A 12,752-nucleotide genomic window follows, 5' to 3' on the forward strand; every position below is an offset into this window, starting at 1 on the left:
ATGGTGCTGAAGTCCATAATATATTCTAGTCTTTAGGCCTATTAGTGTAGGTCAAGTTTAGATCTTAGAGCTTTGGGATAGCCGAGTCTAGAAAATTTTCACGCCGAGTCTAGAAAATTTTCATCCACACCCCTCTTTACCCAAAAAGTAAATAGTCTGTGTGTCTGACTGTTTTTAACAACTGGTCAGATGTAGGCCTATTCTTCTATGTAGTGTGTAGTCCATGATCAAATACCACACACCTTTTTCCTTGCATTTTACGAAAGAGTGTTTATTGTGTGTTGAGTGGTCAGGTGAAAAAATAACAACACTGGTTAGTTAAGAATGTAGATATACCCTTATACTAGTTAGACAGGTCAAATGTTTTATAACACTACAGCAATTTCATTTTTTCTTTCCGTTGTTACTAAAATGTTTTACATATTTCGGATGTTCATTCAGAGTTGAAGATAATTTACTTCCTAGTCCACACCTCCTGCTGGATGATGGGGGATGGGAGCGGGCAGGGTTTGAACCCGGGACCATCGGTTAGTCCGAACGTCATGTAGCCAGCCTGGATCTAGATTACTAGATCTAAACACCTCTAAATGTATATATGTAGATCTATTTCTTTTACGAGATTTTAAACTTTACTCTGAAATTTTTAAATATTTAGTAAGTCAGTTTGATTTTAAAAATGCAGGTTCCCTATTTTTCTAAAGATTTTAATTTAATGCAAAAATAAGCACACATATGCACACATATAGTATATAGTATAGTATTTATTTCTTTATTTAGACTTAGCCCTTTTTTTAAATTATGAAAACTGTTTGTCAGAAACATCTTCCTTATTTCTGATAAAAATATTATATTAGACCTTATAGTAATGGAGATAAGTTAGGTCTAGACCGAACAAATATGTTGTTTGCTGCGTCATACTTAGAAGGCCTATGTATCCCTATAGTGTAATTACATTGATATGCACCAGAGAACTAAGGCTAATGAACTATTTTAAGCATGTGTTATTCTTTAATTGACATACATAAAATGATATAACTATTCATGAACCTATTCAGTTGACTATATAGCGTTGCAGAAAGTAAAGATCTTTTAAGATTAGCAATAGAAACCTAATGGAAAAACAATGGGCAGGTCTTTGTATGTCCTTGACCACATGATTCGGCTTAAAGTAGGTAGAGATATATATATATATATATATATTGCCAGCGTGTCTTAATTTGCATATCATTGTCAATATAGTCACTGAGAGTGTTTTGGAAACAACTAAACAAAATAATAATGCTATAAGAAAGCGAATGCGTGAATTTAAAAAATAGTATGAATGGGCTATCAAAATAGCTAATCAACCTAAATCCATTTTTTAAATAAAAACATTTGCTTGTAGATCTACATATATTTAGATCTAGAGTCTAGATACTATTATCATAGATGTAGACCTACTATTACAATAGTGAATTCAGTGGCTCAAGAAGCTTACTAATTATTGTATGTTAGTATATTTAATATCCCCCATATAGAGCCTCATATAGCCTGTCCAATCATAGCGTGTTTGATAGCGGTGTGCACGACACATGAATGGGACTATTAAAATGCATGTCAACATGGAAGCTATAGCGAACGAATGTATGAAAAATGGTTTAGAAACGTAAAATTTGAGGTTAATTTGATTAATATATATATATGAAATGAATGGACTTTATTTTGTATGTTAATGTGTTAAAGTATAAATTAGATCTTTCCTCTTTGAATTAGATCTAGAATTAGAGTGGGAAGCGTGGTCGAGAGGCTAAGTGTGCTTGAACTTGGCTTGGCTTGGCTACCTATGAAGGGGGCTCGAGGTTCAACACCCGACTTAGGCAGAGTTGTGTTTACTGAGTGCATAAAGGCAGCATGGAAAATCCTTCTCCTAGATACCCCTCCCCCCACTGGTCCACAACTGAGCATGCTATAAGCATGAGAGTAGCGCTATATAAAGGCCATAATTTATTTTTTATTTATTTAGATCTAGACTGTCTAGAGTCTAGACTTAGATGTCTGCTTGGATAGATGAATGGGATTATAAAGTACATCAGGACTTCTAATTTCGCAGATATAAGGAACAAATTTACGTAAAATGCTTTTGAAAAACAAATTTGAAGCTTAATTTGATTAAATAATAAAATCAATAGACTATATTTTGTAATTTTCATGTGTCAAAGTAAAAAATATATGCGTAAAGTGTCGTTCTTTAAATTAGATCTAGATCCTTTCAATATTTTCTCATGTAAACATGGCATAGATCCATTAAATACTAATACTTAAATAGAGTTGAGCAACTTTTTTTTTTTTTTTAGGGTTTTAAGTTTGTTTTAAACTATAAATACTTCTCTGTTCCAGTTAGTACACATGGAACATTTATGCCAAGTTTTATCAAGATTGGTGAAACGGTTTTTATTTCTATGCAGGACATACATACATACCCCTTACTTTCTACTTTATAATATATATATATATATATATATATATATATATATATATATATATATATATATACGATTATATAGATTTACTTTCTTATAGGCTAGGGTAAAATACTTGGAACATTCTCTTTTTTTTTTTAATGAATACATGATTACTTGAATTTTTTTGTATTAAGTAGCTTAGAATATCTCCTTAATATGCACAGTATTTGTATAAATATTTTAATCTATTTTCACATATTTTTTTAAAATTATGTCCCTGCATGACTGTGTATTGTTATTTGATTAATTGGTACCAATGCACCACTTTTTTGTCTCTGAAATAATTTTATTTAAATTAATAGAGCATCCCTGCATTTTTTGTTCTTTCCCCTAGAATACAAATGCAGTGTTTTATGAACACATTCATGAGCACTGTTAGGTTTGTGTCTGGCTCACTTGTGCATCATGTGACTTGGCCGTGTAACCTATTTTTTTTCTTCAGAACAATGTGTTGCCACCTCAAGATTTCTTCTCTTTAGTTAGTATGGAGCTATCCACACAGCTAAACTCATAGTTAATTGTTTCCCATGTAGTCACTCAACAAACACCATGTGTTCCTAATGTCGGTGTAGCTCTTAGAAGTGCTCAGAAAATCCATTTAAATTTGGATTGTAGCTTTTATTGCTATAAATATTTCATAATATTTTGTAACTAATCTTGTTTCAGTTAAAAAATGTTTAGTAAAATATTTTTATGTTCATCATAATTATTAACAGTGAAAAGTTGAAGAGTTCTATGCAAACTTTATTAAATTTCACACACTATTTTACAGTTAATACTTCCAATCCATTTTTTTCATTACATTCTAATTTCATCTTAGTTTACCAAAATTAAGTTATCTAGTTGTTAGCATAAATACATTTTTGTAAAATTTTGGAATGGGTTGAGCTACTAAAAAATCAACTTCCACATATACATCCCAAGTCTACGTGGAATAAGACTTGATAAACATGGTTCATATTATTTTATGAGTCTTTTGTGTCAAGATTGTATATTTTGTTGTTTAAAGAGTCTTTTGTTTCCTTCCTTTAACTTTTAAAGAGAAAGTAGATATAATATGGAAAGTTGGCCTCCTTCAGTCGTAGAATGACTATGGTTCATCTCGCACACTTTTTCATGTGACTGTGGAGCCCTATTTTGGAGAGACACTCCCGTCCACAAATATCACAGGTTAAGGTGGCTTTCGTTTCGGTGGTAGAGGAGTTGGCCATTTTTCGCATTGTACGTTTTTGTTCCTGAGCTGAGGCCCATGTTATAATATATCTACAGAAGATAATAGCAGCTAGGTGAAACCTACAAATCAATATGTGATCTGAAATTATTTAGGGCATTGTTTCTTAACCCATGGGGCACACCTCTCAATGGGGGAACTAAGGTGCTGACAAAAGGGATACAAAGGCAGTGTTGTTGTTTTTTGTTGAAAGAACAACCTTCTTGTGTATTTGCATGGAAGTTATAAATCTTTATTTGAGTTTTGATATAGTAAAACTGACATTATTGCTAATGTCTAAAATATGAAAATAAATTAAAAGACATTGTTTCATCTTCTATGGAAGAACTTGTACAGGCCTCTACAAAAGAAGATGATGTTATTTCAATACACCTTGGCCAATGCAATTTTGCCTGTCCCTTCAGAAGAGTCCTAATTCCTTTTGAGCTTTATATGAAAAATCTGTTAAGGTCTTTGGTATCACAAAAACAGGCCCTTTACTAGGCACTTGTTGAACAAGATCATTTTTAACAAGGAATACCTTCATTACAGATAAGTACATGCCCTGTATTTGCCTCAGATTTCTATCATATTTCAATTTCAGCTTGTGCTCTCAGAAGTTATTTTAATGACTAGCTAAAAATTTGATAATATGATAACACATTGCGGTTATCATTATTTGACCAATAAGTACTACATAACATTTACCAAATAGTTTGATAGATTATTTATGTCATCACACAATGAAAATGTTTAAGTCATCCTCTTCATCATTTATCTTGCGTTAGGCTAAATGACTATACACACATTTATCTTTTACTATTTCCTAGCATCTCGCCTTGGACGTAGACCTAAACGTTTAAAGGATTCTGGTGGGGAAACTAGTAGAGTTCCAGCTACAAATCTTCCAATTGCACCGTATCCATCGCCACATGAATTATATAGACTTAGAATGGCTGAGCTTCAGAAGTTATTACTTGCCAATGGTACTTTTAAATCTGAGCTTATGCAGGTAATTACTATTTATTTTAGAGGTTATGAAATAGTTTTTATTTTAAGATAATTTTAGATGTACTTTTTTTTTTGAAATCATGTGCTGAATTACTTTTATTTAAAATCATTTGTAACGTACAAATAATTTAAAAGCAATGCATAATTTTTAAAATATGTTATTTTTATTCATTTCTCAAAACAACTGTTCAAAAAGCTGTGCAGGCAGCACATTCTCCCCAACATAATTTCAAGAGCTGAATGGATGACCTTCAATTTGAATGAAATGCATAACAGATCAATTTAAATGAAATGCATAACAAACCTATTCGGATGAATTGCATACCTAATACCATCTAATCGAATGAATCCACCAGTATATTAACCCTTTGACCTTAAAATAATCTAGCTCTCTGCTACCAAGCCATCTTATCACAGTTCTTGTGATACATTTTGATTTTTTGTTTCATAACCATGATACTATTTCCCTCAGGCTTTTCTGTCTGCTGCTCAGCAAAGTTTCAGAGAGCATTCAAAGTCTGGAGGTCATTCCAGCCATAAACAAGCCAACAACACCTCTTCAACCACACAGCCTTCAGAGTCTAACCAGAATGTTCTAAGCCCTACCCAGGCATCCCAAAGTTTTAATGTTAATGACACAGACAGTCCAGCATCAGCTCAGGCGCCTTCACCTTTTCCAGACTTTTCACTAGCTGAACTGAGTCCCATGACTCCAGGTCTGAATGTTAATCAGATGTTGACTTCACAAAATAACAACCTTAATGGAAACTCAGGTTGGTAGTTTTATTGTTCCTAAAATAGGACTTTTGTATTATCCAATTTTACTTTCAGAATAAAATTAAATGAATAGTATGTTTAAGAGTTCAATAACATAACCCTAACCCTCAACTCTGCTGCTATATTGTAAATAAACTAATTAGGAAGGTAACTTTAAACAAATGTTCTTTTCTTTTAATGCTTTTTTGTTATAAATCTTCATATAAAATTTGAAAAAACTATCTATTATTTAAAGGCATTTTAAAGCTATTTTCAGTTTTAACTTTTCTTGAAAAAGAATTATATGTGGGAGTTTCCTGGTGTGCTTGACCTTTGTAAAAAAAAATTGAATGTTTAATGTCTCCTAATTTCTAGCCTTATTGTGACAACTTAATAAAAAAAGACTTTTTTTTACTTTTTTCTTTCAGCTTATTCCCCCATTTCATCCCCATTACCATTTGACACCTTAGATAGTTGTTCCCCATCTAGTTACATCACTCGATCACACACCTCACCACAGAGTCCAAATAATGTTAACATCCGATGTCCGACACCCAAAACTAATTCCTGCACAGACAGTAAAGTATTTTTAAATGTCACAATTAGCGGCATGATGCCTTCATCATCTTCTAGCCTGTCACCAGGACTAATAAAACAAGAGGTAAGACTTTGGACTTGTGCTGTATATACTCAGTAACACAATTGTGTGGAATATCCTTGGCCATTGGCCTCAGTGGTACTATCTTATTTTATCTATGCCATCTTTCAAAAACACTAATTTTAAATAAATGGTTATTTAAAGTGAAGTAAAATAGATATTCCACCTCAGCAAATGATATATTACATGGAAAAGTTTGACTATTCAAAGCCATTCTATAGCTGTGTAATGTTATGATAAACTTAACTTTTTTAAAAAGAATAACATTAAAAAGAATTTTAACTATTCAAATAACAGAAGTACAATGTGGCATTAGAGTAAGGTAGTAATATTTCTGTGTGTATTAGCGAGTTTAACATATGTACTGAAGTATTTATTTAGTTTAAAAACTAATGGATTGAGGGTTTACCCCCCACCCCCTTCCTTGTCTTCATTCTCTGTAGAAGGTGTATAGAACTTTAGTCACTGAATCCTAGTGAGCAGATATGTCTGTAATATGCTAAGAATCATAGAAATATATTATCCCAGTTTGAATAGAAAATTCAAAGTGGAAGGTGGTGGGGGGACAGCTCAGCCTCTCAGATATGTACAATAGACCTGAAGTAATCTTATTTGAATATTTAGCCCTATAGTATTCCAAGCAAGACAATTTAAAGAGCTGGTTACAAGACCAATCATTATAGAAGGCCTGAACACTGACCTGAAATGTCACTACCTGTGGGCAGTTTAAACCATGTCATGTTGTACACATGTGTGAGGTGGCAACAAGCTATTGGTCTAAGCTGCCCACAGGTTGTGATGATGTAGGTTAGTGTTTAGGCCTTCTATAACGTATGGTCTTGCAGATAGATTGCATTTCCCTTCTTAATTAGCACTTTTTTTTTTATGTGTTAATGAATTTTGAAATTTGACCAAAAAAAATAAAAACAACAAAATATGGTTTTAAGTCATTCTATTTTAATCATTTTCCTAAGAATGAGTTTCCATACTTTTTAAAACTTGTATTTTTTTTTTATATATAATATCATAAAACTACAAAGCTTTGGTGACATAAAAGACTAGAGACTTAACATTTTACAACTTAACCTTCAGTTAAAATTAACACAAATATCTAAGAAAATATACTTAGAATGGTTTGAACAAAAGTATCTGAACATTATGTGTTTGTGAATGCCTTTATTCCAGTGTGAAGATGTTGTGCAGATAAAACAAGAAAACCCAGACAATGCACCTAGCACTCCAGCAATGGAAGAGCATGAGGAACAGCTATATCCATACCGCATCTTAGCTGAGGTATCTTTAGCGTTTTATAGTTCACACCCTAGTAATGCTTCTCCATTGTGGCGCTTGGGTGGAAATGACCTATAGAGAATCTTAAAAAGAACGCCCATTGGGGTGCCTAAGGACCGAGTCCATTGCACTGGTGTGTGTAGAAGAAAGTCCCAGCAAACATGTCTCTATTCACACACTGTTCCTCAAGGGTAATTTTTTTATGGTTATATGGGGGGAGTTTCCCAGTGTGCTTGGCTTTTGGCCTCACTTTTAATCTGAAAATCTTGGGATACCAGCCATTTGTATAATAGGGATGTAATTAATTTGCATCTGCTTGGATATTTCCCAGACAAGTTAAAACAGGCAGATAGAGGCAAGCTGCTATAGGCTTAGAGTTCCAAGAGTCTTAGACTCAACGCAATAACAAAGAAGAAGAAGAATAGTTCCCACACTAAACAGCCATTAGGAGAGTTATCTTTAGCAATTTTTAAAGAAAGTTCGTCTATAAATTTATTAAACAATTAATATTACCAAGCTTGAAGGACATTAGTTATCCAAGTCTTTTAGGGCGTATACAAAAAAAGGATGGTAATAATAATTTTTGGTGTTTTTTTTTTTGTAACGTATATAGCTGGTTGTGCTTTGTTTGTCAAAAGAATGCATTAAAAGTTAGATGTGGTTCTTAGGCATCAGCTACTTATAACCTTCTCATAACATGCTATTGTCTTTACTCAAAAACTAAGTGTGCCTATTTTAAGCACATACTTCAACCTATTTTCTGTCAACTTTTAATAGGCAGTTTGTGTTATTCAATAGTTGTATGTGGTCCATTATAGCCGGAAGTGATTACTGATTTGTTCACTCTTGTTTGCATTTTAAAAACACTGCAATCTTCACTTGGCATTATTCAGGCAGACTGCAAGAGTTATGGGACCTTCACTAGATGTGATCAGGCAATCTTGTTTGTAATACAAATTTTGCATGCAGGTTTTTATGGTTAATAATTTGTAGTTTATGGTTTCTGATGTCAACACATGAAGGTTTCCTGTAGCTTTTCGTAAGCCTAATAGTACACTTAGCATTTCTTATTAACTCAATGAGTGGGGAGCGTCTATCCCATAGACGGTCTGACTGCCCCTAAATGTACGGAACGTCTATCCCATAGACGTTCATACCCTACCTTTGTTTCGTTGCATTTTTAAATTAAACTTTTTAACTAACAACAGTGGAACTATTTTTATTTTATAAAAGAATTCTTCATCCTTTGTTTACATAGAAATTAGAAGCTTTTGGCTTTATTTAGACATTTATTTTTATTTTTTTTTACGATGTAAAAAAAAAATGTCGCCATGACTATACTAGTCCAAGACACACCCACAATGTTTACTACTGAAGAAACTTTATAATTATTCTAAAATTTATCACAAATAAATAGTAATAATGAAGTATATGATCTAGATATAGTTAATATAGAGATTAGATCCAGGTAAGTCTAAATTTAGCGTATTTATATCTATATTATTAGTATTTAGATCTAAATCTATTATTGTCAGTAGGCTAGGTGTAGAGTGTAGATCGAGATTGACTAGATCTAAGCTTTTATCTCTAGATTTAGACTCTAGATCTAGATATATCTCTAGATCTAAGTTTATGATAAATAAAAAGAAAGGAAATGGTAGATCTACATCAAATAATCATCCACTGTGGGCATTTTTTGCCCATTTTCTTTTTTTTTTTTTTTAAGTATTGTTTATCTGTAAAAATCTACAAATCATGGCTATGCTTGTCCAAGACACACCCACAATGTTTACTACTGAAGAAGCTTTATTATTGTTTTATTTATACTTCTATGACATCACATTTCTTTTTGAAAAAGATGTCAATAATCTAATATGATGTTTCAACAGTAATGCAAAGATCAAAATCTATATTTAGGTCTCAGAAGTTCTAAAGCTGGCATCCATTTTTTTTTTTAGGGTCATATTATTTAGATTATAATTTGTATCTTATATTTAACTAGAAAGATGTTTACATTTTCACATTCTCCATTCATTTACCTTTACTTTGATACCAGATATGTTACTATAGCTTCATTGGTACTTGAATAATAATTTTTTGTTTTAGGCATGTTTGGAACATTTTCTTTTTTTTTTCCAAAAAAGTAGCATTTTTTTGAAAAAAAAACACCGCACTCAATGAGTTAATAATTACTACTATATTTAGTCACTAGGGACTTATTTTTATTTTGAAAAGTAGAAGTGCTTTTGAAATCTTATTTCATCCTTGTGTTAGCCTTGTTAAGAAATATGAAAACTTCCTCTTTGACCTACATTGTTTACCATACAATGGACCCTTAGGGACTGCCCTTGACTTTGTGTGAAAACACTCTCTTTGCTATCTTGATTTTTGTTTTGTTTTGTCCACCAGGTGAGAGAGATTCCAACTGACAACCGCAGAGTTCTCATTGATCAGGTGACTGATGCCATCATTGAAGCTCACATGGCTACCACTATCAATACCCATGCCAATGTGCTAGAAGCCAATGAAAGGTTGGCTCGAATGAAAGCTAATAATGAAATGGTATGTACTAGTAAAGATTGGACTACCACCTAGCTCAAAGCAGAAAAAAAACAAAACTCTTGGGTTAACACTAGTTAGATGTCATGTCTCTTATTATTTTTAATTATTAACCTTCAGGTTGGTTTTAGGACTTCAGACTTGTATAAATGGTCCACTGCTTTCTCTCACAAGAATGTATTTTTAGGAAACCTATAATACTTCATTCATTCAGTCACTCATCATACATACACTTCTTAAATTAATTGGCTTCTTAATAAATTGATGTCTAGAATGCCCGATCTTGATCTGCATTTTGTTATGTTTTTTTTCCAGCAAAAGAACATTAGTTGTAAAGGAACTTTTTAAACTTGTGAGTGTAGCATTATGAGTGTCCATTTGTTATGAAAAGTTTGTACAAATACTCCTTCTTCCCTAGTACTATTAGAGCATGGAATCAGTTGCCTGAGTCAGCCAGGAAAACCAATGACTTGGCAGAGTGTAAATCATTGATTAATTTGCATGACTAGATAGACCTAGATGTGGGGGTCATTACTAAATTTCTTGAAACGTCGAGGCAATAAAACCCAAACCAAGGCTATATTAGCTTAAGCTGTAGCTTAAAATGTTTAACAGTAGAAAGCTGTCAAGCAGATCCATCCAGTTGTACAGACACCTAACTTGTAGTATTGGCTGTTACGTCCTTCTTTTCATTCTTTGGCCACCAAGAGAGATTGATTTTATTTCCCCACATCATGGTGACTTCTGTATTTTTTTTTTACTTTTGATTACATTTACTTAAAATGTGAAAGCATTTATTGTATTTAAGGACTGACTACCATCTTTCATTTGCCTTGTCATTATGCCCTACTTCTGTTTCACAGCCTGAAATTGTACAATTAAGTCTGAGCCCATCAGCCATGTGGCAACAGTTTCTGAGTTCTATGATTCCTGAAATCACCAAGGTTGTCAAGTTTTGTAAGAAGCTCCCCGGCTTCTCTGAGGTGGACCAAGAAGATCAGATCAAGTTGATTAAACAGGGAAGCTTTGAAGTGATGGTGGCTCGCTTTAGTCTCCTGGTGGATGAAATCAATGAGGAGATGCTGGATCCTCAGCTGAAAATGAAATCATCGAGGTATCAATCAGCACTTACCTAGATGTTTTCTAATGTTTTCCCTTATAACATTTTACAAAAAAAATAAACTTATTAAAACAAATATTGCATGAAGTTTCCTAGAACCAATATGTTTATATTTCATATGGAGGTATCTTGAATGTATTCATTTTTTCTTTCAGAAAAGTTGTACAACAAATGCCTATGGGTCCATTCCTAGATGAATTCTTTGAAGTAGCTCATAGGTTTAACCCTTTGCTTCTGTCTGATGGTGAAATTGGACTCTTCACATCAATACTTTTGATTTGTCCAGGTGAGCTAGATTTGTGAGTTACTTCAAACAGAGATCGTACACATTAATTTTAGTCACATGGAAAAGGTTACTTTGATATTTTTTTATAGACCAAACTCTTGTATTTTTGTCACATGTGGTTGATGAATTTATGTGGGGCTGTTAGAATATTTTTGTTATCTTTAATTTACAGAATTTTTACAATTTTAAAGAAAGTAGAATCTACATGTCCAAAAGATGAAATGTGACTAGGTTTTATCATTCTTGCAAGCTAAATCACTAATTGTAGGCAGTATCTACAGACCTCCAAATTGTAGCTTAAAGTATATGCAAGAATTATGTAACCAACTTTCAATACATAAAGGAAAACATAAAAATGCAGTTTTTTGGATCGTGGTCAGGCCAATAATCATCATCATCATCATCAAACTCCATTTGAGTGAGGGCTTGAGTGGCTCAAATCCTCTCTTGCAAAAGCCCTGGACAGAAACCCTGCTGTCTTGCGTAGTGCATAAGGTTGAGAATTTTTGGTTTCCCAGACCTGTCGAGACAGATCAGTCTGGGCCAATAATAGAATAAATATGCATCCTCTGTTTGGGACCCCTCAACTCAAGAAAACATTAAGAAACTGGAACAGACACAAAATAGAGATGTGAGATTCAGAACAAATGAATATTTTTTACATTTTATTAGATTAATAGCTTTAGTAAAATCATTAAGTTTAGAGAACCTTCAGAATAGAAGACTAAAAAGTAAAGTAGCAATTATACATAAAACTCCGAACCATAATCTTCTAATACAAAACAAAACCTAACAAAATACTCAGAAAGACAGTAATAAAAAGGACATTCCTTGTTCCATATGCTAGGTCAAATTTATACAAATACTCCTTCTTCCCTAGTGCTATTAGAGAATGGAATGGGTTGCCTGAGTCTACCAGGAAAACTAATGACTTGGCAGAATTTAAGTCATGGATTACTATGCATGAAAAGACTGACCTACCGTGATGCATAGGACATAATAATTTTCTTTTTTAAACACATTTATTGTATAAGATAAGATAAATCAAATTATATTTAGCAACACATGTAAGTAAAATAATACCAAATCAAATTTCTTTATTTTTTTGTGTTGCTGTTTTAGAAATCAATATTGTGTTTCATCACAGTCACATTCTGTTTCATCAAAGTCACATTGGTTCAAAAATATTGTTTGCATTAAGCTAAATCATTGTATTTTTTGTTTTTAGAACGTCAGGGCTTAAGTAATACGAAAGCAGTGAGTGCAATACAGATGTTGTATCTACAAGCATTATATCTACTACTTCAGCAGCATCATAAAGGTATCAATTTACAATTCCTCTATTCAGGTCATACATACAT

At 32.8% G+C, this 12,752-nt stretch overlaps 1 protein-coding gene across 3 annotated transcripts in view; it reads left to right on the top strand.

Annotated features, from left to right (window-relative positions):
- Nucleotides 1-12,752, top strand: part of LOC106064812 (nuclear receptor subfamily 1 group D member 1-like) — a 32,313-nt gene that overhangs the window by 11,766 nt on the left and 7,795 nt on the right. For all 3 annotated transcript variants that reach the window (XM_056025741.1, XM_056025740.1, XM_013223439.2), the window contains exons 4-11: nucleotides 4,542-4,723; nucleotides 5,195-5,495; nucleotides 5,907-6,139; nucleotides 7,322-7,429; nucleotides 9,836-9,988; nucleotides 10,849-11,099; nucleotides 11,261-11,391; nucleotides 12,620-12,712. In XM_056025741.1, the coding sequence (XP_055881716.1) occupies nucleotides 4,542-4,723; nucleotides 5,195-5,495; nucleotides 5,907-6,139; nucleotides 7,322-7,429; nucleotides 9,836-9,988; nucleotides 10,849-11,099; nucleotides 11,261-11,391; nucleotides 12,620-12,712 (1,452 nt within the window). The remainder of the gene's footprint in view (nucleotides 1-4,541; nucleotides 4,724-5,194; nucleotides 5,496-5,906; nucleotides 6,140-7,321; nucleotides 7,430-9,835; nucleotides 9,989-10,848; nucleotides 11,100-11,260; nucleotides 11,392-12,619; nucleotides 12,713-12,752) is intronic.

This window comes from Biomphalaria glabrata, chromosome 4 (assembly GCF_947242115.1).
Source record: "Biomphalaria glabrata chromosome 4, xgBioGlab47.1, whole genome shotgun sequence".
Lineage (NCBI taxonomy): Eukaryota > Metazoa > Mollusca > Gastropoda > Planorbidae > Biomphalaria > Biomphalaria glabrata.